Source organism: Kogia breviceps, chromosome 7 (assembly GCF_026419965.1).
Source record: "Kogia breviceps isolate mKogBre1 chromosome 7, mKogBre1 haplotype 1, whole genome shotgun sequence".
In the NCBI taxonomy this organism is placed as follows: domain Eukaryota; kingdom Metazoa; phylum Chordata; class Mammalia; order Artiodactyla; family Physeteridae; genus Kogia; species Kogia breviceps.
The window spans coordinates 73761609-73785610 of record NC_081316.1 but is presented as its reverse complement, the minus strand read 5'-3'; the positions used below and the strand labels follow the sequence as shown (position 1 = coordinate 73785610).

At 42.9% G+C, this 24002-nt stretch overlaps 2 protein-coding genes across 3 annotated transcripts in view; both read left to right on the top strand.

The window, feature by feature from the left end:
* The window catches only part of MICAL2 (microtubule associated monooxygenase, calponin and LIM domain containing 2), a 441027-nt gene that overhangs the window by 387445 nt on the left and 29580 nt on the right, over positions 1 to 24002 (top strand). The window lies entirely within an intron of this gene.
* The window catches only part of PARVA (parvin alpha), a 180085-nt gene that overhangs the window by 149494 nt on the left and 6589 nt on the right, over positions 1 to 24002 (top strand). For both annotated transcript variants that reach the window (XR_010841415.1, XM_059067920.2), the window contains 3 exons: positions 716 to 784; positions 3974 to 4075; positions 4827 to 4899. Coding sequence is in view for 1 of the 2 variants with exons in the window: in XM_059067920.2 (XP_058923903.1) it covers positions 716 to 784; positions 3974 to 4075; positions 4827 to 4899 (244 nt within the window). In the remaining variant the exon portion in view is untranslated. The remainder of the gene's footprint in view (positions 1 to 715; positions 785 to 3973; positions 4076 to 4826; positions 4900 to 24002) is intronic.

The window sequence follows — 24002 nt, the reverse complement described above, 5'->3', positions numbered from 1 at the left end:
AAGAGGTGCCTGAGAGAGAGAGAGGGAGGGAGGGAGGGAGGGAGGGAGGGAGGGAGGGGAGCGAGATGTAGAAAAACATTAGGAAAACCCACCCCCTGCAGTTTGCAAGCTTCCCGAAACTGGTATCATCACCAGACGCCCACAAACACAGAGTTTTCCTGCTTGATGTCCGTGTTACCTGTCTCATTTTCACTGGATGCCTTATCCAGTCCCTTTCTTCTCCCATCGGGATGACAGCATCTCTTGGGGGTTTCTGAGGCTACGGTCCCGTGTCTCCACACCCACACTGAATCCCGCCATCCCTGCTCCTCACACAGACCTCCCTCTGTCTCCCTGGCACCAGTACCTGCACCTAGGGGGACTGGAAGGAGGGACCCAAGGCGGTCCTTTCTCCTCTGGCCCCCTGAGCCCGGCTAGGACACTCCACCTGTCACTCTGCCCTCTTAGCACTCCCTGCTCCTTGCACAGTTCTGGACCTGGCTATTGGAATCGCACAGTGCACGGGACTGCCAGTCCTGGGGGCCATCCTTCCCTGTGGACTCAAGGAGTTTCGCAAGAGCCTTATAGGCCACTCAGCCTCACTCCGCTCGGCACAGTTATCCCGGGCCCAGCGCTCTTGGCTGGGTCTCGTCCTGTGTCATCGTGGTTGAGTCACAGGGGCAGCCTCCGGGGTGAGAGTCTTCATCTCAATGTCTGGCTTGTGCTTTTCTTCTAGACGCTCATTACTTTTGTGAACAAGCACCTGAATAAATTGAACCTGGAGGTCACGGAACTGGAAACCCAGGTGGGTGACGGCCCCGGGTGCAGGGTGGGGGACGGGGCCCCGCTGGACAGCCACTGTTGTCAGTGCCCCAGCCACATTGCCAGGAGGGCTTTGCACCCTGATCCTGGAGCTTTTCCAGGGGAGGGAGAGGAGATTCTCTTCCACTCAAAGGGGTGAACTGCATGGAATTTCTCTGAATTCTTTCCAGTATTTTATTTTGAAAAGTTGCAAGAATATTAGCATGAATCCCCATGTACTCTTCACGCACATATACAATTGTTAACATTTGGCCATATTTGGGTTTTTTTCTCTCTCGCCACCCCTAAATACCTCAGCGTGCATCCCTTAAGGACAAGTATATTCTCTTAGAGAATCACAACATAGTAATCAAATTCAGGCAGTTTTAACATCAATACGTTAATCTATTTAGGTTGAACCATATGAAATCACTGATATTTGACTACTCTTGACCGTGTCACATGGTTCAGAGAAATACAGTTGTCCTCATATTCTCACCTGATGCATTTAGTTGTCATGTCTCTTTAGTTTCTTTTTAATAGAGAACAACTCCTCAGCCTCTCTTTGCATAACGTCGACATTTTTGAAGACTGTGGGCCATTTAGTTCATAGAATGCCTCTGTTTTTATGCCCTCATGATTAGAACCAGATATGCATGTTCAGGAACAGTACCATGGAGGCAATGCTGTGTTCTTCTCAGGCAATTTTTTAAAAAAATATATATATATATATATTTTTGGCTGCGTTGGGTCTTCGTTGTGGTGCACGGGCTTCTCACTGTGGTGGCTTCTCTTGTTATGGAGCACAGGCTCTAGGCACGTGGGCTTCAGTAGTTGTGGCTCGCGGGCTGTAGAGCTCAGGCTCAGTAGTTGTGGCTCTTGGGCTTAGTTGCTCCACAGCATGTGGCATCTTCCCGGACCAGGGATCGAACCCGTGTCCCCTGCATTGGCAGGCAGATTCTTAACCACTGCACCACCAGGGAAGTCCCTTCTCAGGCACTTTTCTCCATCAGTTCTGTTCCTGGTGGTGGTAACTTTGACCACTTGGCTAAGTGGGCATCCCCCAGATTTCCCTACTGTAAAGCTCCTCCCCCCTACCCCCCGCTTTATAATTAATAACTAATCTTTATACCATGTAATGTATCCTGTTTCCCAACCTCTTTTCATTCACGATGAACTTCTAAAGTGTGGTTTTCTTTTGAACACAGGGGCACCTCCTATTATTTTTAAAGGCAATGCCCGGGTCTGTGGTTGAGATCTGCCTGGGTGTGTCTGGACTCTGGAGGCAGCTTCATATGCTCTTCAGGAGATAGGGAACACGCTGCAGAAGCAATGATTCCTGGAGAGGGCTAGAATGAGCTCTCCCTTCCCCATGGGCAGGGGATGGGTCTCTGCCGAGCATAGCTGGTGTCTATCTGCGAGTTTTACCACCAAGTCATTGGAACCAGCAGTCAGGGGTGGGAGCAGTCTAGGTCAGTGGTACCCACAGCTGTGAGTAACCCTGACCTTAACCCAGCGTGCTCCGCTGAGTTGACAGATTAGTTTCTTTCATTCTCAACCCATTCCAGCCACAGCCAGAATTAGGCCTACTTAACTAGTTCCATGGGCGGGCCGTGATTTTGACATGGTTGCTGGGGGTCTATTTCCCATTGTCCACCCTGGGGTGGCCTGGGGTGAGTCATGCTCAGGCCCTACCAGCCAGATGGATGGAAACAGGGAGGAAGCTCCTTCTAGGTCAAGTTCGTGCTCCAAGTTGTTTGTCCATAACCAAGGTTGAGTCACAGGCCCACCAATCAGTCACCCAGCAGAGCTCAGACACTGGGCCCAGCCCAGACAGAATAGTAATTCCGTCTAGTATTTTTAAAGTTTCCTAAGATGATTCCAAGAGTAACTGTTGTTTATACAAATATTTGATGGCCCTGCCTCCTTTGCAAGGTTCTAGAATATCAGATATGCACCTGACCTCTGTAACTTTGCTCAGGCCATTCTCCATAGCCAGGATACCTACTCCTTTCAAATTTCCCTCATCCCACAGGTACCCACTGTCTCTGCAAAGCCTGCCTCAATTGCCCAGCGCACACATACCTTCCCCGCTCTTGAGCAGAAGGCCTGCACCCCTCTGCTTGGCCTAGGCAGCTGCTGTTCCTCAGACCAGGTTCTCAGCTGATCTGGCCTCTACTGTCCTTGATGGAAGGGACCAGCTCTAAGCCTCTTGCCATGGCCCTGAGCACACAGTTGTGCTTTGTCAGAAAGAGCCAGTACATTGTGTCCTGATTGCTTTGTTGTCTTCCCGGATAGAAATAGCAGTAGTTAGTATGTGTTAAGTGTTGCCTACACACCAAGCAATGTTCTAGGCACCTTACACATATTTACTGGTTTAGGCTGAATGATAACCCTATGAATTAGATACTATACTATAATTGTCCCCATTTTACAGGTGAGAAAAATGAGGCACAGAGAAGCTCTGTAACTTGCTCAAGTCACTCAGTTAATAAGTGGTAGAGCTAGAGGCCAGCTCCAGAGCACACGTTCCTAACAGCTATACTGTGCTGCCTCTCAAGCAGTAATAAGGCGAGGGTGAGAGCGGAGAATGCCCAGGCCGGTATGACACTAGATCTTTCCCTGTTCATAAAGTAGAAGTCGCCCTAGTAGCCTCATGCCGTTGGCCTTGGACATCCCCTTCCCCTCCTCCCCCTGCCCTCATCCCTCATGTCTCCACCCAGGCAGCGCCTATTCCAGAAGCCTTCCCTGTTGCCTTCAGTGGGATGAGTGACCTTTGTCAGTCTCATGCAGGCCAGCATGCTTCCCTCCATCAGAGCAGCAGCTGCATTTCCTCCACAACAGTCTCGCCACTGTACCATGAGTTCCTACAGGGCAGGGGCCACACCTGACCCACCTCTGTGGTCCCTGTGCCAGATCAGGACTTGGTACATAGTCGGTGCTCAATAAATACTGGACCAGTTGAGATCAGGACCATGGGCTTGTGACTTCTGTGCTGGACCAGCCAGACATGGGGCAGGCTCGCTGCAGAGCAGACCTTCCTGCCTTGGGCTACTGCCCCTGACCTGCTGCCAGCAGCCTTCCTGGGGATATAGCCTTTGTGGGGGTCAACACGGAAGCTGATGAGCCCCTGGAAGGGCCTGGGCTGGGGCGCTCAGGGGCCCAGTGCCTTCACCTGTCTCTCTCCCTCCAGTTTGCAGATGGGGTGTACCTGGTGCTGCTCATGGGGCTCCTGGAAGGCTACTTCGTGCCCCTGCACAGCTTCTTCCTGACCCCGGACAGCTTTGAACAGAAGGTTAGGGGAGGTGACGTCATGGGAGGGCCCAGCCCACATGCCCGGCCCATCTGCCCACACCTCTGCTGGGGCCATCTGGGGAAAAGGCGGCGGCTTCCCCTCTGCCCGGAGTCTTCAGTGGTTGGATGGGGGGCTCATTGTGATGCACAGCTGAGCTGAGGCGCAGCTACCTACAGGCCACTGAGCATCCTGAACAGCTTTCCCTCTCCTGCACCTTGGTCCCCTGGCCGTATGCTCCTGCCTGGGGCCACAGCCCAGCCTCATCTCTCCCCAGAGGTGACAGGGAAGGTGGCTGCAAGGCTGGTCAGACCTGAGGCCGGCACTCAGCCGATTCCTGATGCCTCTCACAGGCTTCCTCAGCCCACCCGCTAGACAAGGGGCATTTGGTCCCAAGCAGAAACCCTTCTCTGCCTCTTGAACATGTCTTGCTGTCTGATCCTTTCAATTGTGGGCACTTATGTCCCTGAGTTTATAGTCCTGGCAGTGACACAAGAACACAGTAAGACAGGGAGAGGATTTTTAACTCCTCTGGGAGTGCTTCACCAACAGCAGGCTAGGCCTGGCTCACTCCTCATGGCCGGCCCAGTTTGGCAGCCTCATTTGCCCTTCAAAAAATGGCCTCATTTTAGCTCAGCCCCTGCCCCACTGGCTACAGTACTGGTTCTTTCACTTTCAAGGAGCAGGTCACAGGGAGCCCCAAGGGTCCAGGAATGAGTGTGCAGCACCTCATGCACTGGCTTTCTCTCTCCAGGTCTTGAACGTCTCCTTTGCCTTTGAGCTCATGCAAGATGGAGGGTTGGAAAAGCCAAAACCACGGCCAGAAGGTACTTTGCTCTTCCCTGAGTTGGTGACAATATGGCAAGACCCTCCCCTGCACACAAGTTTTCAGGGCACAGAGCAAGGCTCATGTTTGATACCAGAGGGAAGACTATCTTTTCTGAAGCCTTCTTTGCCATTTGCAGGGGAAGGTGGGACAGGGTGCAGCTGCTCAGTCCTGGGCATCCTTTGCTAGCTGCAGATCACACAGCCTCAGGGAAAAAAAAAAAAGAACCTGAAATCCCACACACGGGATCATAGGGATAAGGGCCCATGCAGACGTGTCACAGAGCAGAGGTGCTGCTGCGAGAACTGGCCTGGCCTGGTTTCCAGGTTCTTCTGTGCCTGGATAGGGTGCTGACCTGCCCAAGAACTATCTCCCAGGTAGGCAGGGGGAAGATGCAGGGGTCATCACAGGCAGCTGTACTCTGAGAATAATTCCCTTTTCTGCCCTTTGCTCGCTCCAACTCTGCCCAAGGACAAGGTTTGATTTGTCAGGTTTAGGTTGAGAATGTTAAGGCTGAAAAAGATACAAAAGGAGCAAAATGCTCCAGCAGCCCTCCCATGCTTGCGCTTGAAGCAATGTGTGCATTTGTAGAGGGAGATGGTAAGACTTGGGCTAAACTGGAAGGACCAGGTAGGGCTTTTGTATTTCTTTTTCTTTTTTATTTTATATTGGAGTATAGTTGATTAATGATGTGTTAGTTTCAGGTGTACAGCAAAGTGATTCTGTTATACATACACGTGTATCTATTCTTTTTCAAATTCTTTTCCCATTTAGGTTATTACAGAATATTGAGCAGAGTTCCCTATGCTATACAGTAGGTCCTTGTTTGGTATCTATTTTAAATATAGCATTATGTACATGTCAATCCCAAACTTCCAATCTATGCCTTCCCTCCACCCTTCCCCTGGTAACCATAAGTTCATTCTCTAAGTCTGTGGGTCTGTTTCTGTTTTGTAAATAAGTTCATTTGTATAATTTTTTTTAGATTCTGCATATAAGCAATATCATATGATATTTGTCTTTCTCTGTCTGACTTACTTCACTTAGTATAGTCTCCAGGTCCATCCATGTTGCTGCAAATGGCATTATTTCATTCTTTTTAATGGCTGAGTAATATTCCATTGTATATATGTACCACATCTTCTTTATCCATTCATCTATCGATGGACATTTAGGTTGCTTCCAGGTCATGGCTATTGTAAACAGTGCTGCAGTGAACATTGGGGTGCATGTATCCTTTCAAACCATGTTTTTCTCCAGATATATGCCCAGGAGTGGGATTACTGGATCATATGGTAGCACTATTTTTAGTTTCTTAAAGAATCTCTGTTTATTAAGGGACACTGTTCTCCACAGTGGCTGTACCAAGTTACATACCTACCAACAGTGTAGGAGTGTTCCCTTTTCTCCACACCCTTTCCAGCATTTATTGTTTGTAGACTTTCTGATGATGGCCATTCTGACTGGTATGAGGTGATATCTCATTGTAGTTTTGATTTGCATTTCTCTAATAATTAGCTATGTTGAGCATCTTTTCATGTGGCTCTTGGCCATCTCTACGTCTCGTTTGTAGAAATGTCTTATTTAGGTCTTCTGCCCATGTTTTGATTGTGTTGTTTGTTTTTTGATATTGAACCACATGAGCTATTTGTAAATTTTAGAGATTAATCCCTTGTCGGTCACATCATTTGCAAATGTTTTCTCCCATTCTTTGTCTTTTGTCTTTTCATTTTGTATATGGTTTCTGTTTCTGTGCAAAAGCTTTTGAGTTTAATTAGGTCCCATTTGTTTATTTTTGTTTTTATTTCCATTACTCTAGGAGACAGATCAAAAAAGATATTGCTGCAATTTATGTCAAAGAGCATTCTGCCTGTATTTTCCTCTAAGAGTTTTATAAAATCTGGTCTTAAATTTAGGTCTTTAGTCCATTTTGAGTTTATTTTTGTGCATGGTGTTAAGGAATGTTCTAATTTCATTTTTTTACATGTAGCTGTCCAGTTTTCCCAGCATCATTTATTGAAGAGATTGTCTTTTCTCCATTGTATAGTCTTGCCTCCTTTGTCATAGATTAATATTTCTGGGCTTTCTATCCTGTTCCATTGATCTATATGTCTGTTTTTGTGCCAGTACCCCACTGTTTTGATGACTGTAGCTTTGTAGTATAGTCTGAAGTTAGGGAGCCTGATAAATACATCATGCCACTCCCTTCTGGCCTGCAGAGTTTCTGCTGAGAAATCAGCTGATAACCTTATGGGAGTTCCCTTGTACATTATTTGATGCTTTTCCCTTATTGCTTTTAATATTTTTTCTTTGTCTTTAATTTTTGTCAGTTTGATTACTATGTGTCTCAGTGTGTTCCTCCTTGGGTTTATCCTGCCTGGGACTCTGTGTGCTTCCTGGACTTGGGTTACTGTTTACCCTCCCATGTTAGGGACGTTTTCAACTATTATCTCTTCAAATATTTTCTCAGGCCCTTTCTCTGTCTCTTCTCCTTCTGAGACCCTATAATGTGAATGTTGCTGCATTTAATGTTGTCCCAGAGGTCTCTTAGACTGTCCTCATTTCTTTTCACTCTTTTTTCTTTATTCTGTTCCATGGCAGTGATTTCCACCAGTCTGTCTTCCAGGTCACTTATCTGTTCTTCTGCCTCAGTTATCCCTTCTAGTGTATTCTTTATTTCACTTACTGTATTGTTCAACTGTTTGTTTGTTCTTTAGTTCTTCTAGGTCTTTGTTAAACACTTCTTATATTGTCTTGATCTGTGCCACCATTTCTTTTTCCGAGATCTTGGATCATCTTTACTATCATTACTCTGAATTCTTTTTCAGGTAGATTGTGTATCTCTACTTCACTAGTTATTCTTCTGGGGTTTTATCTTTTTCCTTCATCTGGGACATATTTCCCTGCCCTCTCATTTTGTCTAACTTTCTGTGATTGAGATTTCTGTTCTGCAGGATGCAGGGTTGTATTTCTTGCTTCTGCTGCTTGCCCCCTGATGAATGAGGCTGTCTAAGAGGCTTCTGCAGGCTTCCTGGTGGGAGGGACTGGTACCTGCCCACTGGTGGGTGGAGCTGGGTCTTGTCCCTCTGGTAGGGAGGGCTGTGTCAGGGGGTGTGTTTATTGGGCAGCCATCTACTCAGGAAGACTTTAAGCAACCTGTCTGCTGATGGGTGGGGCTGTGTTCCCACCCTGTTGGTTGTTTGGCCTGAGTCGTCCCAGCACTGGAGCCTAGAGGCTGTTGGGTGGGGCTAGGTCTTGGTGAGAAAATGGTGTCCTCCAAGAGGCCTCACGCCAATGAGTACTCCCCAGAACTGCCGCCACCAGTGTCCTTGTCCCCGCAGTGAGCCACAGCCATCCCCCACCTCCACAGGAGACCCTCCAATACTAGCAGGTAAGTCTGGCCCAGTCTCTTAATGTGGTCACTGCTTTTTACCCTGGGTCCTGGTGCACTTGAGACCCTGTGTGTACCCTCCAAGAGTGGAATTTCTGTTGCTCCCAGTCCTGTGGAATTCCTGTGATCAAACCTGCTGGCCTTCAAAGCTAGAGTCCCTGGGGGCTCCTCCTCCTATTGCCAGATCCCCAGGCTGGGGAGCCTGATGTGAGGCTCAGAACTTTCACTCCTGTAGGAGAACCTCTGTTATATAATTACTTTACAGTTTGTGGGTCACCCACCCAGCATGTATGGGATTCATTTTTATCATGATTACGCCCCTCTTACCATCTCATTGTGGCTTCTTCTTTGTCTTTGGATGTAGGGTATCTTTTTTGGTACGTTACAACATTTTTTTGTTGGTGGTTATTCAGCAGTTAGTTGTGATTTTGGTGTTTCCATAAGAAGAGGTGAGCTCATGTCCTTTTACTCCTCCATCTTGTCTCCTCTCCCCCAGGGCTTTTGTATTAAGACATTAGGATAGAGGAGTAAGCATCCCAGACAGGATGGCCATGTGAGCAAATGTCCTGCCTGGGGAATGGGGAAGGGCTTAGCTTACGAGACAGCCAAGCATGTGGCTAAGCCATGACAAACCTCGGTCCAGTCCCTACCCCACCAACCTTGGGCTACTTACTGGTCATATTTTTCATGTCTATAAAAGTGGAAATCCTAGGGACATGCACATTATATGATTAAATGTGATGATGTCTGATGCACAGCACCTGACACCTAATAATGAGTATATAGCAGTTACCTATTTGGCTGGAATATTAAGAGTATGAATTGAATAATAGTTGATTACACTGAAGCAAGTCCTGGAGGGACTTGATGCCAAGGCAGCAAGTTTGGACTTGATTCTGTAGGCAGTAGGAGTCATGGAAGTTTCTTGAGCAGGTGAGTGATGTAATCAGAGCTCTAGTCCAGAGAGATGACTTGGAAGGTAGTGTGAAGAACAGATATTTAGATGTGGGGCACCATCAGCAGTACTGGGGAACCTAGGAGGAAAAACAAGCTTGGGAGGGGACACAAGAGTGTCAGCTTTGGAAACCTGGAGGTTGACACCTAGGCATTGACATAAGCGGAACTGGAGTTCGGGTAGAAGATCAGGGCTGTGGCTGTATCACTGCAAGTCTTCCACTTGTTCCATTCTCTCTCGGTGTATAACAGGAAAGCATGTAGAGAAAAGGGAAGGGTTAGGGACAATATCTTGTGGGAATGCCTTTACTCATGAAGCTGGAGAAGAAAGCAGGAAGACTGGAGGAGAGAGGTCAATTGTGAAGACATTGGTTGGTCCCTGTCTCATGACTCTTTCCAGACCTCAGTAACTATCAGCACTGGTTAACAAAAGCCAATTCCTTAGTGTCATTTATCATCACCTTGTTCTAAGCACCTGGTCACTGCCAGAGGAGGACCTCTAGGAAGGCTGCTGTCCCTCATGGGGTTGTCTCCCTGCAAGGCCACTGTAGCCATCCTAATGCCTTTAGAAGTAGACCCTGAGTGTCCTTTGGCCAGCTGATAAGCACCCTGCTTCTGGGTAGGAGAGACATAGCGGGATAGTCCGGCCAGCATTTGTGTCTGTTTTCTTGAACTGCTTAATATGAAACTTCCTGGTTACAGAGTGGAAGTACTTCTTCTGATACTTCAGTTTTCAAGCATTTATTTCCCTTAAGACAGTTTTCCCAATATCAATTAATTTATAGGGATATTTCAGTATATAGATGATATTTCTTGTATAAATATTAAACTGCTTAATATGAAATTTCCTGACCAATATGAATGGAAAAACACAACTGTTTTATTTGCTACTACACTGGGCACCATGCCCATGCTGAAAATTTCCAGTGCATAAAGGAGAATTGAGATGGTATTTTGTGAGACCATACTTGGTGAGAGGTATACCCCAGCATTCTTGTTTCTCTGCTTCTAACTGGGAGGTGAAATTCGGTAGTAAATGCTGCAGACTTTCAAAAGGGGCTAATCTGGGTAATTCTGAGGTATTTCAACATCAAACTGGATGTGGTAGAGGCATTTTTCATGGCAAATGTTTTTAAGGTCAGGAAAATGCATTGTCTGCCATGCTGTTTGACACTCAAAGCTCTGTTATACCTTGAAATCCCCTGGAAGCTTCGGGTTTCCATTTCAGATGACTTTTGCTGCCCAGACTCATAACCTTTTAGTACCCCAATTAGTGTAAGCCAAGTGTTAGCAGCAAGTTCTTTGAAGATGAAAGGGGATCATGAGCCAAAGAATGCTGGTTGCCCCTAGAAGCTAGAAAAGGCAAGAAAACAGATGCTCCCCTAGTGTCTCCAGAAGCGAACACAGCCCTACTGATACCTTGATCTTATCCCAGTGAGACCCATTTTGGACTTTGACCTTTAGAACTGTAAGATAATAAATTTGGATTGTTTTAAGCCACCAAATTTGTGGTAATATGTTAAAGCAGCAGTAGAAAACTAATATACCCTATGACCAGCAATTCCACTCATAAGTATGCATGTCCATATACTAGGACCCTAGTCCAAAAATATCCATGATAGACTAAACTGGAGAGTGCATCCCCAGGGAACAAGCTAAATAAATTGGAGTATATTCATACCATGGATTATTACACAATGGCAACAATAAGAAAGAATGAACTGAGAAATCGCATGAGAGACTTCTAGTTACTGCAGCATGAAGAGGTCAGTGATTATCCTCTGCAAAAAAAGCAAGTGTAAAACTGGACAAAATGATCAAAAACAGGCATTTCAAGGCACTGAATATTTACCAGAAGTAGATAACAGATTGAGAAGCATTCTTGAAAAATGATAGAATATACCAGAATTATACCTCAATAAAACAAATTATACCTCAATGAAATTGTTTAAAGGATGAATCCTATAAACATAATTTTGAGTAAAAAAAAAATCTAATATGCATAGTGTGAGTATTTATATAAAGTGTAAAAATAATAGACAAAACTACAGTCTGCTGTTTAAAGGTGCATATGTTGCTGGTGGAACTATGAAGAAGAGCAAGGAGGTGATCACGATAAAAATGAGGATTGTGGTTATCTTTGAAGGGTGAAAGAGGGTTGTGACCTGAATGCAGAGAGGAAGGGGGTGCTTCTAGGGTACTGACAATGTTCGTACCTGAGACGTGGGTGGTGGTTACATGAGGGTTCCCTTAACAGTATTTAAAACTGAACATATATATGTTGAATGTACTTTTCTGGATGCTTGTCATATGAAAAAATTTTAATATGTAACGAATGTGGCAAAATCACCAGGTAGGGCAGCAGGCCACCACGAAAATGACCAATACCAAAGGATGGATTCTGTCTCAGTGTGGAATAGGGAGTAAACAGGAGATTGAGGCAGAGACTGAGGATAAGCTACATCCATTGGAGGTGGGATGGTGGCTGGAACATGATGGACATCTTGGGGGTGGGCTTACCCTGAGGAGGCAGCCTGTGGCCACCCAACTTATTCCAGCCCCCAACAGCTGGTGGCACTGAGCCACCAGGTTTCTTCCCACCTTAGTCAGGGAACTCAAAGATGGGGGTGGAGAGACTTCAGAGAAGGGAGGGGCCTCAGACTGGGATGAGACAGGCTTGGGCAGCCCAAATGGGTCCATGGAGGGCATGGCCACACAGGGCCATGTCCCCTTGTGTAAAGCCTGGGTTTCTGCATTAGCAAAGTTCCTCTCCCTCCTAGACTTCTGCATCTTTTAAAGAAGCACAAACTCATTTCGGATGGTCCTCTGATGGATGAGAATTGTCACTAATGCCACTGAGTGTGAAGAGCAAACCTAGAGCCCTTTCCCCTTGACCAGAGGCCGTTTTCTCCTCAGAGTGGTCTTGGGTCTGATTTGTCTCTTCCTTGGCCCCAGACGGCCTCTGCTCTGGCTGTCTATCCAGGTGCCCTACCATCCTGACTGCCTGCTCCCAGATAGGGACACTGGGCCAGCACAGAGAAATGATCAGAGCAGTGCTAACTTGCTAATCACGTAATGTATTAGCCCAGGGTTTTAAAGAGGCTCTATATTGCAGGGAGTCACAGATCATTCCCAGGAATCCAAAGCTCTTCTCCTAGCTGAGATGGCCTACCCACTGGCCTACCTGGAACTACCTGTGTGGCTGTTGGTTTTCTTGAAAAGAACAGACAATAAGCAGTGTCTCTGACTGTAGTCCCCCCACCCCCTCCACTTCACCAGGCCCACCTCATGGTGATCACCTGTAGGAAGAAGCAACTCAGATTTGCCAAGGAGCAGGGCTTAATCTTTGTGAATGGTACCCCCCTCTGGAGTTGTGCAGTGCATAGACTTAACAGCTATACATAACAGCTCTGCTACTAGGCAAAGATAGGAAAGTGGGAAGGAAACTACCATTTAGGGAGCCCTTCATACACTCCAGGTGTTTTTCATAAAACCCAGTTTTACCAGTGAGAAAACTGATTCCCAGACGTTAAATGACTTTACGCCTTTAACCCACTGTAGTGAAGATGGCCTTCAAACTTTAGTGGGCGTTAAAATTAAAACAGAGGAGACATATCAAGATGGCAGAGTAGAAGGATTCAGAGCTCACCTCCCCCCATGAATGCCAAAAATACATCTACATGTGGAGTAATTTTCACTGAAAATTAACTGGAGATTTGCAGAAAGACTCTTGTACCACCAACACTGTAAGAAAGATCCACACAGAATCGGGTAGGAAGGGAAGAGAAGCAATCAGGGACCTGTGCCCCTGGGATGGGACTCAGAAGAGGAGGGGGGTTACATGGACAGAGATCTCCCTGGGGAGGGAGCAGTTTGAGCCACATATTGGGCATGCCAGCCCTGAGGTCTAACACCAGGTAGATGAGTTCCCTTAGGTTTGACAATCAGTGGGACTAGTAGGAGGGCTGTAAGAAACGTAGACTCTTCTCATGAAGAGCACACACACACTTGCTAGCTCCCAAAACAAGCGGAGGAAGCAGATTGAAACTGCTTGGGACTCTGACCGGTTTCCCACAACAGCCCCAGCCTGAGTGGAGTACCCACTCCAGCCCCACTTGCTCCATGATGCTGCTCCACACTAAGGCAAGGGCTGCTGTGGCCAAGGGGAGTACTCAGTTGTGAGGGATGGAGCTGGCTCAGACATAGAACAGCAGCTGAAAGGGGTGGGAGAACCCATTACTGGTGCTTATGGAGGCAGCACATTAGAAGCAGTCTGAGACCCTAGCTAGGGCTGAGACTGCCATGGCCCACACACAGACCCACACTGAGTGCCCAATCCAGCACTGCTCTGCTCTGAGATGAGGGTGCCAATGATGGGAGGGGGAGAGCACACACTTAGGGGGAACAGAGCCAGTTCAGACCCTACCCTCAGGGCTTCTGCTTCAGCAACTTGGGACCCAACCTTGCTCCAAAAAGGGTGATATCAGCCACTGAGCAGAGCAGAAGGCCCAGCTCACACCTGGTTCTGGATCTATAGCCCCTTCATCTCCAGCCCCACCTACCAATGTGATACCTGCCAGAACACCATGGGGGAAGATGTGACTCATGCTCATGTCAGATCCAGCTCTCCCACCAAAGCCACTGGGCACATGCAGACTGTATAGGGTCACTCCCATAAAGGACACCCATTCAAGACCAGAGTAGGTAACTGTTTCACCTAATCTCATAGAGACAGAGAAAGTTAAGCAAAAGGAGAAGATAGAGGAATTTGTTTCAATTGAAAGAACAAGAGAAAACCCCTGAAAAACAACCAATGAAATGAAAATAATTTATCAGATAAAGAGTTCAAAGCATTAGTAATAAGAATGCTAACTGGATTACTGAAAAAAAAAGATTAATACAGTGAGAATTTTAATAAAGAACTAGAAAATATAAAAAACCAGTCAGAACTGAAGAATACAATAAATGAAATGAAAAACATGCTAGAAGGAATTAACAGCAGACTAGGTAATACAGAAGAACGTATAAGTGATCTGCAAGATAGAATAATGGAAATCACCCAGTCATAACAGCAAGAATAAAAAGAAATTTTTAAAAATAACAACACTTTAAGGGACCTCCGGGACATCAAGCATGAAAAAAGAAATAATCAGATTATGGGGGGTCCCAGATGGAGAAGAGGGAGAAAAGTGTCCAAAATGTATTTGATGAAATTATGGCTGAAAAATTCCTGAACCTGAAGAAGAGAACAGATATCCAGGTACAGGAAGCACAGAGGGTCCCAAACAAGATGAACCCAAACAGAACCACACCAAGACATATCATAATTAAAATGGCAAAAGTTAAAGATAGAATTCTAAAGGCAGCAAGAAAGAGAACGGACTCATTTATATCAGGGAACACCCATAAGACTATCAGCTGATTTTTCTGCAGAAACTTTGCAGGCCAAAAGGGAGTGGTATGCTATATTTAAAGTGCTGAAAGGGAAAAACCTGCAACCCAGGATACTCTACCAAGCAAAATTATCATTTAGAATTGACGGAGAGATACAGAACTTCTCAGGCAAGCAAAACTAAAGAGTTCATCAATACTAATATGACCCTAAAAGAAATGTTAAAGAGTCTTCTCTAAGTGGAAAATAGAAGGCTAATACAAGAAATAAGTATCTATAGGATAGGAAAAATCTCACTAGTAAAGCAAATATATAGTAAAAGATGAGGATCAACCAATTAAATAAGCTAACATGAAGATTAAAAGACAAAAAAAATTGTAAAATCAATTTTAACTGCAACAAACAGTGAAGGAATACACATGAAGATGTAAAATAGGACATCAAAAACACAAAATGTTGGGGAGGGGAGTAAAAAAATGTAGATCTTTTAGAATGTGTTTGAACTTTGACTGTCCGTTACACAGCTATAGTCAACATATATGAACCCCATAGTAACCACAAATCAAAAACCTACAATAGATACACAAAAGCTAGAGAGAAAGGAACACAAGCATACCACTAAAGAAAATCATCAAACCAAAAGGGAAGAAACTAAAAGAAGAAAATAACAGAGAACTACAGAAACAGCCAGAAAACAAGTAACAAAATGGCAGTAAGTACATACCTATCAATAATCACTTTAAATGTCAATAGACTAAATGCTCCAATCAAGACATAGGGCAGGGCTTCCCTGGTGGTGCAGTGGTTAAGAAACTGCCTGCCAATGCAGGGGACACGGGTTCAAGCCCTGGTCCAGGAAGATCCCACATGCCATGGAGCAACAAAGCCCATGCACCACAACTACTGAGCCTGTGCTCTAGAGCCCGCAAGCCACAACTACTGAGCCCATGTGACACAACTACTGAAGCCCACATGCTAGAGCTCATACTCCACAACAAGAGAAGCCACTGCAGTGAGAAGCCTGCACACCCCAATGAAGAGTAGACCCCACTCGCCACAGCTAGAGAAAGCCCACACGCAGCAACGAAGACCCAACACAGCCATAAAGGAAGGAAGGAAGGAAGGAAGGCAAGAGGGAGGGAGGGAGGGAAAAGAAAGTAGGAAGGAAGGAAAGAAAGAAGGAAAGAGAAGGAAGGAAGGAAGGAAGGAAGGAAGGAAAGAAAGAAGGAAAGAGAAGGAAGGAAGGAAGGAAGGAAGGAAGGAAGGAAGGAAGGAAGGAAGGAAGGAAGGAAGGAAGGAAGGAAGGAAAGAGAAAGAGAGAGAGAGAGAGAGAGAAAGAAAGAAAGAAAGAAAGAAAGAAAGAAAGAAAGAAAGAAAGAAAGAAAGAAAGAAAGAAAGAAAGAAAGAAAGAAAGAAAGAAAGAAAGAAAGAAAGAAAGAAAGAAAGAAAGAAAGAAAGAAAGAAAGAAAGAAAGAAAGAAAGAAAGAAAGAAAGAAAGAAAGAAAGAAAGAAAATACATAGAGCAGAAAGGAGCAATCAAGATGGTGGAGTAGCAGGATGTGAAGCTCACCTCTTGCCACAAATACATCAAAAGTACATCTGCATGTGGAATGATTCTCACAGAATATCTACCAAACGCTGGCAGAAGACCTCTGACCTCTGAAAGGGCAAGAAAATCTCCATGTAACCAGGTAGAACAAAAGAAAAAAGAAAGAGAGAAAAGAAAGTGAGAAAGGAATCTGAATGGGACCTGCACCCCTGGGAGGGAGCTCTGAAAGAGGAAAGCTTCCTGCACCCTGGGAAGTCCCCTCACCAGTAGGGACATCAGCCAGGACAGAGCTTCAGAGCCTTGGAAGAGAATGCAAGAACAAGTTTGCAGCAGAAAGAACGCAGAGAGACCTGCACAGATGGTCAGTGCCACTGTTCTCCTCTCCCCAGTGCATCTGCCAGGGCAAGCATGGGCTGGGTGCAGAAGCTTGGGCTTTGGAGATCAGACCTGGGGAGAGGATTGGGATTGACTGCATGGAAAGAGCCTGAAGGGGCTGGAGTGTGGTGCAATCACACCTGAGGGTGTATGCAGAGGAAGCCTGGGCCACCTTAGAGGCAAGGAGCCATTGTGCAGGTGGCATGCAAGAGAAGGGGCAGGACCCACCATTACACTCTCTTTCCATGCATTTGCTCTCAGGTGGCAGGACACTGCCTACAAGAGCTCCAGGAGCAGTCACAAGCTGCCACTGCCACTGCCCCGTTTCAGGAGCAGTTGTGAACTGCTTCCATTCCCATCACATGCTCTGGGGACATGCATGAGCCACCACCACTGCTGAGAACCCCATGACTGGGCACCAGCTGCTGTATCTACACCCTCCCTATTAAGGGGATAATGGCCAGCACATACTGAGGAAAGAGGTGACAGGCATCCATACTAAAAACAGCCCTTGCACCAAAAATACTAAATCCACACAAGCTACACAGGGGCACTTCCACATAAAAATAGCCCTCCAAGACCTCAGTAGATAATTGTTTCTCCTAAACTCACAGAATAAGAGAAGTATAAGTAAAATCAAGAAGCAGAGGAACCACTCCCAGTTACAAGACCAAGAGAATTCCCCTGAAAGAACAAACAATGAAACAGATCCCTTCAGCCTAATAGACACCAATTTTGAAAAGGAGATAAAGAAAATACTGAACGAATTAGGAAAGGCTATCAACAGAAATGCAAAGTACTGTAGAAAGGAACTAGAAACTGTAAAGAGGAACCCAAAAAAATTAGAAAACTCATTTGCTGAGACAAAAACTGGACTAAAGGCAATGAATAGCATAATAAATAATGCAGAAGAACAAATAAGTGACCTGAAAGATAGAATAATGAAAATCACACAGGACAGCAGACAAAAAGACCAATTTTTTTAAAAAATGAAAGCAATGTAAGAGACCTATGGGATAATATAAAGTATGCCAATCTATGCATAATAGGGATTGTAGAAGGGGAAGAAAGAGAAAAGGGGATTGAAAATGTATTTGAGGATATTATGGCTGAAAACTTCCCAAACCTAAAGAAGGAAACATATCCAGGTACAGGAAGCACAGAGGGTCCCAAACAAGGTAAACCCAAACAGACCTACACTGAAACATATTATAATAAAAATGGCAAAACTTAGGAGGGTTCTAAAGGCAGCAAGAAAAACACGGAGTTTATTACAAGTGAACATAAAGCTATCAGCTGACTTCTCTACAGAAACGTTGCAGGCTAGAAGGGAGTGGAAAAAATATATTCAAAGTCCAGAAAGGGAAAAATCTGCAACCTACGATACTCTACCCAGCAAAATTATCATTTAGAATAGAAGGAGACATAAAGAATTTCTCAGAAAAGCAAAAACTAAAAGAATACAGCAATACTAAACCTATCCTAAAGGAAATATTGAAAGGTCTCCTATAAATAGAAAAGAAGTAAGAATATATAGGAAAGAGAAAATCACAATTGGAAAACAAATCACCTAAATAAGTGGGTACACAGATTTTTTTTTTAATCAAAAAATTTCTGTGAAAGTGATGATAACCACAATGAACAGCAAAAGGATGAACATGAAGGTGTAAAAGAGGACATCAAAATCATGAAATGTGGGGGAGGAAAAACATGTAGCTTTTTTTTTCATTTCCTGGAATGTGTTTGAGCCTATATGACTACCAGTCTAAGGTGAGTAGATACAGAATGGGGTTAACATACTTGAAAAACAGGCTAACCACAAATCAAAAACATACAATAGATTCACACACACACAAAAAAAAAGAGAACATAAGTATAATACAAAAGAAAATCATCAAACCACAAAAAGAAAAGAAAGGAACAAAGAAGAAATATAAAATCAATGGGAAAAAATGTTAAAATGGCAATAGATATCAATAATTACCTTAAATGTCAATGGACGCAATGCTCCAATCAAAACACACAGAGCAGCAAAGTGGATTTTTTTAAAAAGAGCCTACAATATGCTGCCTACAAGAGACCCACTTTAGGGCAAAGGATATACATAGATTGAAAGTGAGGGGATGGAAAAAGATATTTCAAGCAAACAGGAATGAAAAAACAGAGGTTACAATTCTCATATCAGACAAAATAGACTTTAAAACATAGGCCATAAAGAAAGTTAAAGACACTGTATAATAATAAAAGGATCAATACAGGAAGAGGATTGTACACTTGTCAACATACATGCATCTAATGTAGGAGCACCCAAATACATAAAACAAATACTAACACATAAAGAGAGAAAGTGACAGTAATATAATAATAGTAGGAGACTTTAACACCCCACTCGCATCAATGGACAGATCTTCTAGACAGAAAATTCATAAGGTAACAGAGATCTTAAATGATACAGTACAACAGTTATACATAATTGATATTTTCAGGACATTACATCCAAAAAATCAGAATACACATTCTTTTCAAGTGCACATGGAACATTCTCTAGGACTGACCACATACTAGGGTACAAAACAAGCCTCAACAAATTTAATAGTATAGAAATTATCTCAAACATCTTTTCTGACTACACCAGCATGAAACTAGAAATCAACCACAGAAAAAGAAATGAGAAATAAATGATTACATGGAGATTAAACAACATACTACTAAAAAACCACTGGATCAATGAGGAAATCAGAAAGGAAATTTTAAAATACCTTGAGACAAATGACAGTGAAAACACACCATACAAAATCTTTGGGATGCAGCAAGAGCAGTTCTCAGAGGAAAGTTCATAGCAACACATGCCGTTCTCAGAAAACAAGAAAAATCAAGTAAATAACCTAACCTACACTTAGAAGAATTAGAAAAAGAAGAACAAACAAAACCTAAAGTCAGCAGAAGGAAGGAAATAATAAAGATCAGAGAGGAAATAAATAAAATAGAGATTAAAAAAACAATAGACATTCTCTGACATAAATCGCAACAGGATTTTTTTTTGATCCACCTCGTAGAGTAATGAAAATTAAAATAAAGATAAACAAATGGGACCTAATTAAACTTAAAAGGTTTTGCACAGCAAAGGAAACCATAAACATGAAAAGACAACCCACAGAATGGGAGAAAATATTTGCAAAGGAAGCAACTGACAATGGATTAATCTCCAAAATATACAAACAGCTCAAGCAGCTCAATATTCAAAAAAACCCAAAAACCCAATCAAAAAATGGGCAGAAGATCTAAATAGACATTTCTCCAAAGAAGACATACAGATGGCCAAAAAGCACATGAAAAGATGCTCAACATCACTAATTATTAGAGAAATGCCAATCAAAACTACAATGCGGTATCACTTCACAGTGGTCAGAATGACCATCATCAAAAAAATCTACAAATAGTAAATGCTAGAGAGGATGTGGAGAAAAGGGAACCCTCCTACGCTGTTGGTGGGAATGTAATTGGTACAACTATTATGGAGAACAGTATGGAGGTTCCTTAAAAAACTAAAAATAGAACTACCATATGATCCTGCAATCCCACTCCTGGACATATACCCAGATAAAACCATAATTCAAAAAGATACATGCACCCCTATATTCATTGCAGCACAATTTACAATAGCCAGGACGTGGAAGCAACCTAAATGTCCATTGACAGAGGAATGGATAAAGAAGATGTGGTGTGTATATATTTATTTATTTATTTATTTATATTTATATATACACAATGGAATATTATCCATAAAAAAATAATGAAAGAATGTCATTTGCAGTAACATGGATGGACCTAGAGATTGTCATACTGAGTGAAGTAAGTCAGACAGAGAAAAACAAATATCATATATTGCTTATATGTGGAATTAAAAAATGTTACAAATGAACCTATTTACAACACAGAAATAGGGTCACAGATGTAGAAAACAAATTTATGGTTACCAGGGGGGAAAAAGAGGGGAGAGATAAACTGGGAGATTGGAATTGACATATACACACTACTATATATAAAGTAGATAACTAAAAGACCTACTGTATAGCATGAGGAATTCTTCTCAATACTCTGTAATGACCTACATGGGAAAAGAATTTTAGAAAGAGTGGATATATGCATATGTATAACTGATTCACTTTGTTGTACAGCAGAAACTAACACAACATTGCAAATCAACTATACTCCAATAAAAATTAAATTTTAAAAAACAACAGGAAAAAAAATCAATAAAACCAAGAGCTGGTTCTTTGAAAGGGTAAACAAGATTGACAAACCTCTAGCCAGGCTCACCAAGAAGAAAAGAGAGAGAACCAAAATAAACAAAATAAGAAATGAAAAAGGAGACACAACAACCCATACCATAGAAATACAGAAAACCATAAGAGAATACTATGAACAATTATATGCCAACAAATTCAACAACCTAGAAGAAATTGACAAGTTTCTAGAAACATACAGCCCACCAAAATTGAATCAAGAAGAAACAGATAATTTGAACAGACCGATCACTAGAGATGAAGTAGAATCTATAATTTTAAAACTCTCTACAAACAAAAGTCCAGGACCAGATGGTTTCACAGGCGAATTCTACCAAACATACAAAGAAGAACTTTTACTGATCCTTCTCAAACTCTTCCAAAAAATTGAAGAGGGAACACTCCCAAAGACATTCTGTGAAGCCACCATCATCCTGATACCAAAACCAGCAAAGTCCTAGCCACCAACAGAAATCAGATGAGAAAAAGCAATAAAATGTATCCAAATTGGAAGGGAAAAGGTAAAATTGTCATTATATGCAGATGTCATGATTCTGTATAGAGAAAACCCTAAAGACACCACAAAAAAACTACTAGAACTGATAAATGAATTCAGCAATGTAACAGGATACAAGATTAACAAGATTCTTTTTTTTTTTTTTATAGTTTCCTTTGCTGTGCAAAAGCTTGTAAGTTTGATTAGGTCCCATTTGTTTATTTTTGTTTTGTACATATGTACAATGGAATACTATTCAGCCATTAAAAAGAACGAAATAATGCCATTTGCAGCAACATGGATACAACTTGAGATTATCATACTAAGTGAAGTAAGTCAGAAAGAGAAAGACAAATACCATATGATATCACTTATATGTGGCATCTAAAATATGACACAAATGAACCTATCTACAAAACATAAACAGACTCACAGACATAGAGAACAGACTTGTGCTTGCCAAGGAGGTAGGTTTGGGTTAGCAGAGATAAGCTGTCATATATGGAATGGATAAACAACAAGGTCCTACTGTATATTCAGTATCCTATGATAAACCATATGGAAAAGAATATATATATATATCACTTTTCTGTACAGCATAAATTAACACATTGTAAATCAACTATACTTCAATATAAATAAATAGATAGATACATTCTAAAAAAATGAAAAGAAGACACAGGGTGGCTGACTGGTTAAAGAAAAAAATGCCCATCTAAATGCTGCTTACAAGAGACTCACTTCAGAACTAAAGATACACACAGACTGAAAGTGAGGGTAAGGAAGAATATTTCATGCAAATGGAAAGACCAAAGCAGGAGTAACAATATTCATATAAGACAAAATAGACTTTAGGGCTTCCCTGGTGGCGCAGTGGTTGAGAGTCTGCCTGCTGATGCAGGAGACACGGGTTTGTGCCCTGGTCCAGGAAGATCCCATATGCCACAGAGCAGCTAGGCCCATGAGCCATGGCCACTAAGCCTGCACATCCGGAGCCTGTGCTCTGTGACGGGAGAGGCCACAACAGTGAGAGGCCCATGTACCGCAAAAAAAAAAAAAAAAAAAAAAGACTTTAAAACAAAGTCTATGGCAAAAGATAAGGGCATTAAATAAAGATAAAGGGATCAATACAAGAAGAGAATATAACACTTGTTAACATATATGCACTGAAATATATAAAGCAAACACTGACATAACAGGAGAAATTGACAGTAATACAATAATATTAGGGGACTTTTTTAAATTTATTTTTTGGGTGTGCTGGGTCTTTGTTGCTGCACGTGGGCTTTCTCTAGTTGCAGCAAGTGGTGGCTATTCTTCATGGCAGTGCATGGGCTTCTCATTGCAGTGGCTTCTCTTGTTGTGGAGCACGGGCTGTAGGCACACAGGCTTCAGTAGTTGTGGCACAGCATGTGGGATCTTCCCAGACCAGGGCTTGAACCTGTGTCCCCTGCATTGGCAGGCAGATTCTTAACCACTGTGCCCCCAGGGAAGTCCCACTAGGGGACTTTAATACCCACTTACATCAATGAACAGATCATCAGAAGAAAATCAGTAAGGAAACAGTGGTCTTAAATGACACATTAGATTAGTTGGACCTAATAGATATATACATTCCACCGAGAAACAGCAGAATACACATTTTTTCAAGTGCGCATGTAATGTTCTCCAGGATAGAGCACATGCTAGGCCACAAAACAAGTCTCAACAAATTTAAGAGGATAGAAATTATATCAAGCATTTTCCCAAACACAATGGTATGAAACTAGAAATCAGTTACAGGAAGAAAAATGGGAAAAGCACAGACACATGGAGACTAAACAATGTTCTACTTTAAAAAACCAGTGGGTCGGGCTTCCCTGGTGGCGCAGTGGTTGAGAATCCGCCTGCAGATGCAGGAGACACGGGTTCGTGCCCTGGTCCAGGAAGATCCCACATGCCGTGGAGCAACTAAGCCCGTGAGCCATGGCCGCTAGGCCTGCGCGTCCGGAGCCTGTGCTCCGCAATGGGAGAGGCCACAACAGTGAGAGGCCCGCATACCGCAAAAAAAAAAAAAAAAAAAAAAAAAAACAACCAGTGGGTCAATGAAAAAAATCAAAGAAGAAAGCAGAAAATACCTCGAGACAAACAAAAATGGAAACACAACTTTCCAAAATCTGTGGGATGCAGGAAAAGCAGTTCTAAGAGGGAACCTTATAGCAATACAGGACTATTTAAAGAAATAAGGAAAAAATCACTAATAAACAATCTAACTGACCATCTAATGGAATTAGAGAAAGAAGAACAAACAAAGCCCCAAATTAGCAGAATGAAGGAAATAATAAAGATCAGAGAGTAAATAAATAAAATAGAGACAAAAAAAAAAAAAAAAAAAAAAAAAAAAAAAAACCACCCAAATAGCAATGAAACCAAAAGCTGGCGTTTTTTGAAAAGATAAATAAAGTTGACAGATTTTTACCCAAGCTCATCAAGGAAAAAAAAAAAAAAGAGAGAGGACCCCAAAAAAACAAAATAAGAAATGAAAGAAGAGAAATAACAACGAATATCACAGAGATACAAAAAAAAAAAAATCATAAGAGAATACTATGAACAGTTATATGCCAAAAAATTGGACAACCTAGAAGAAATGGTCAAATTTCTAGAAACATACAACCTTCCAAG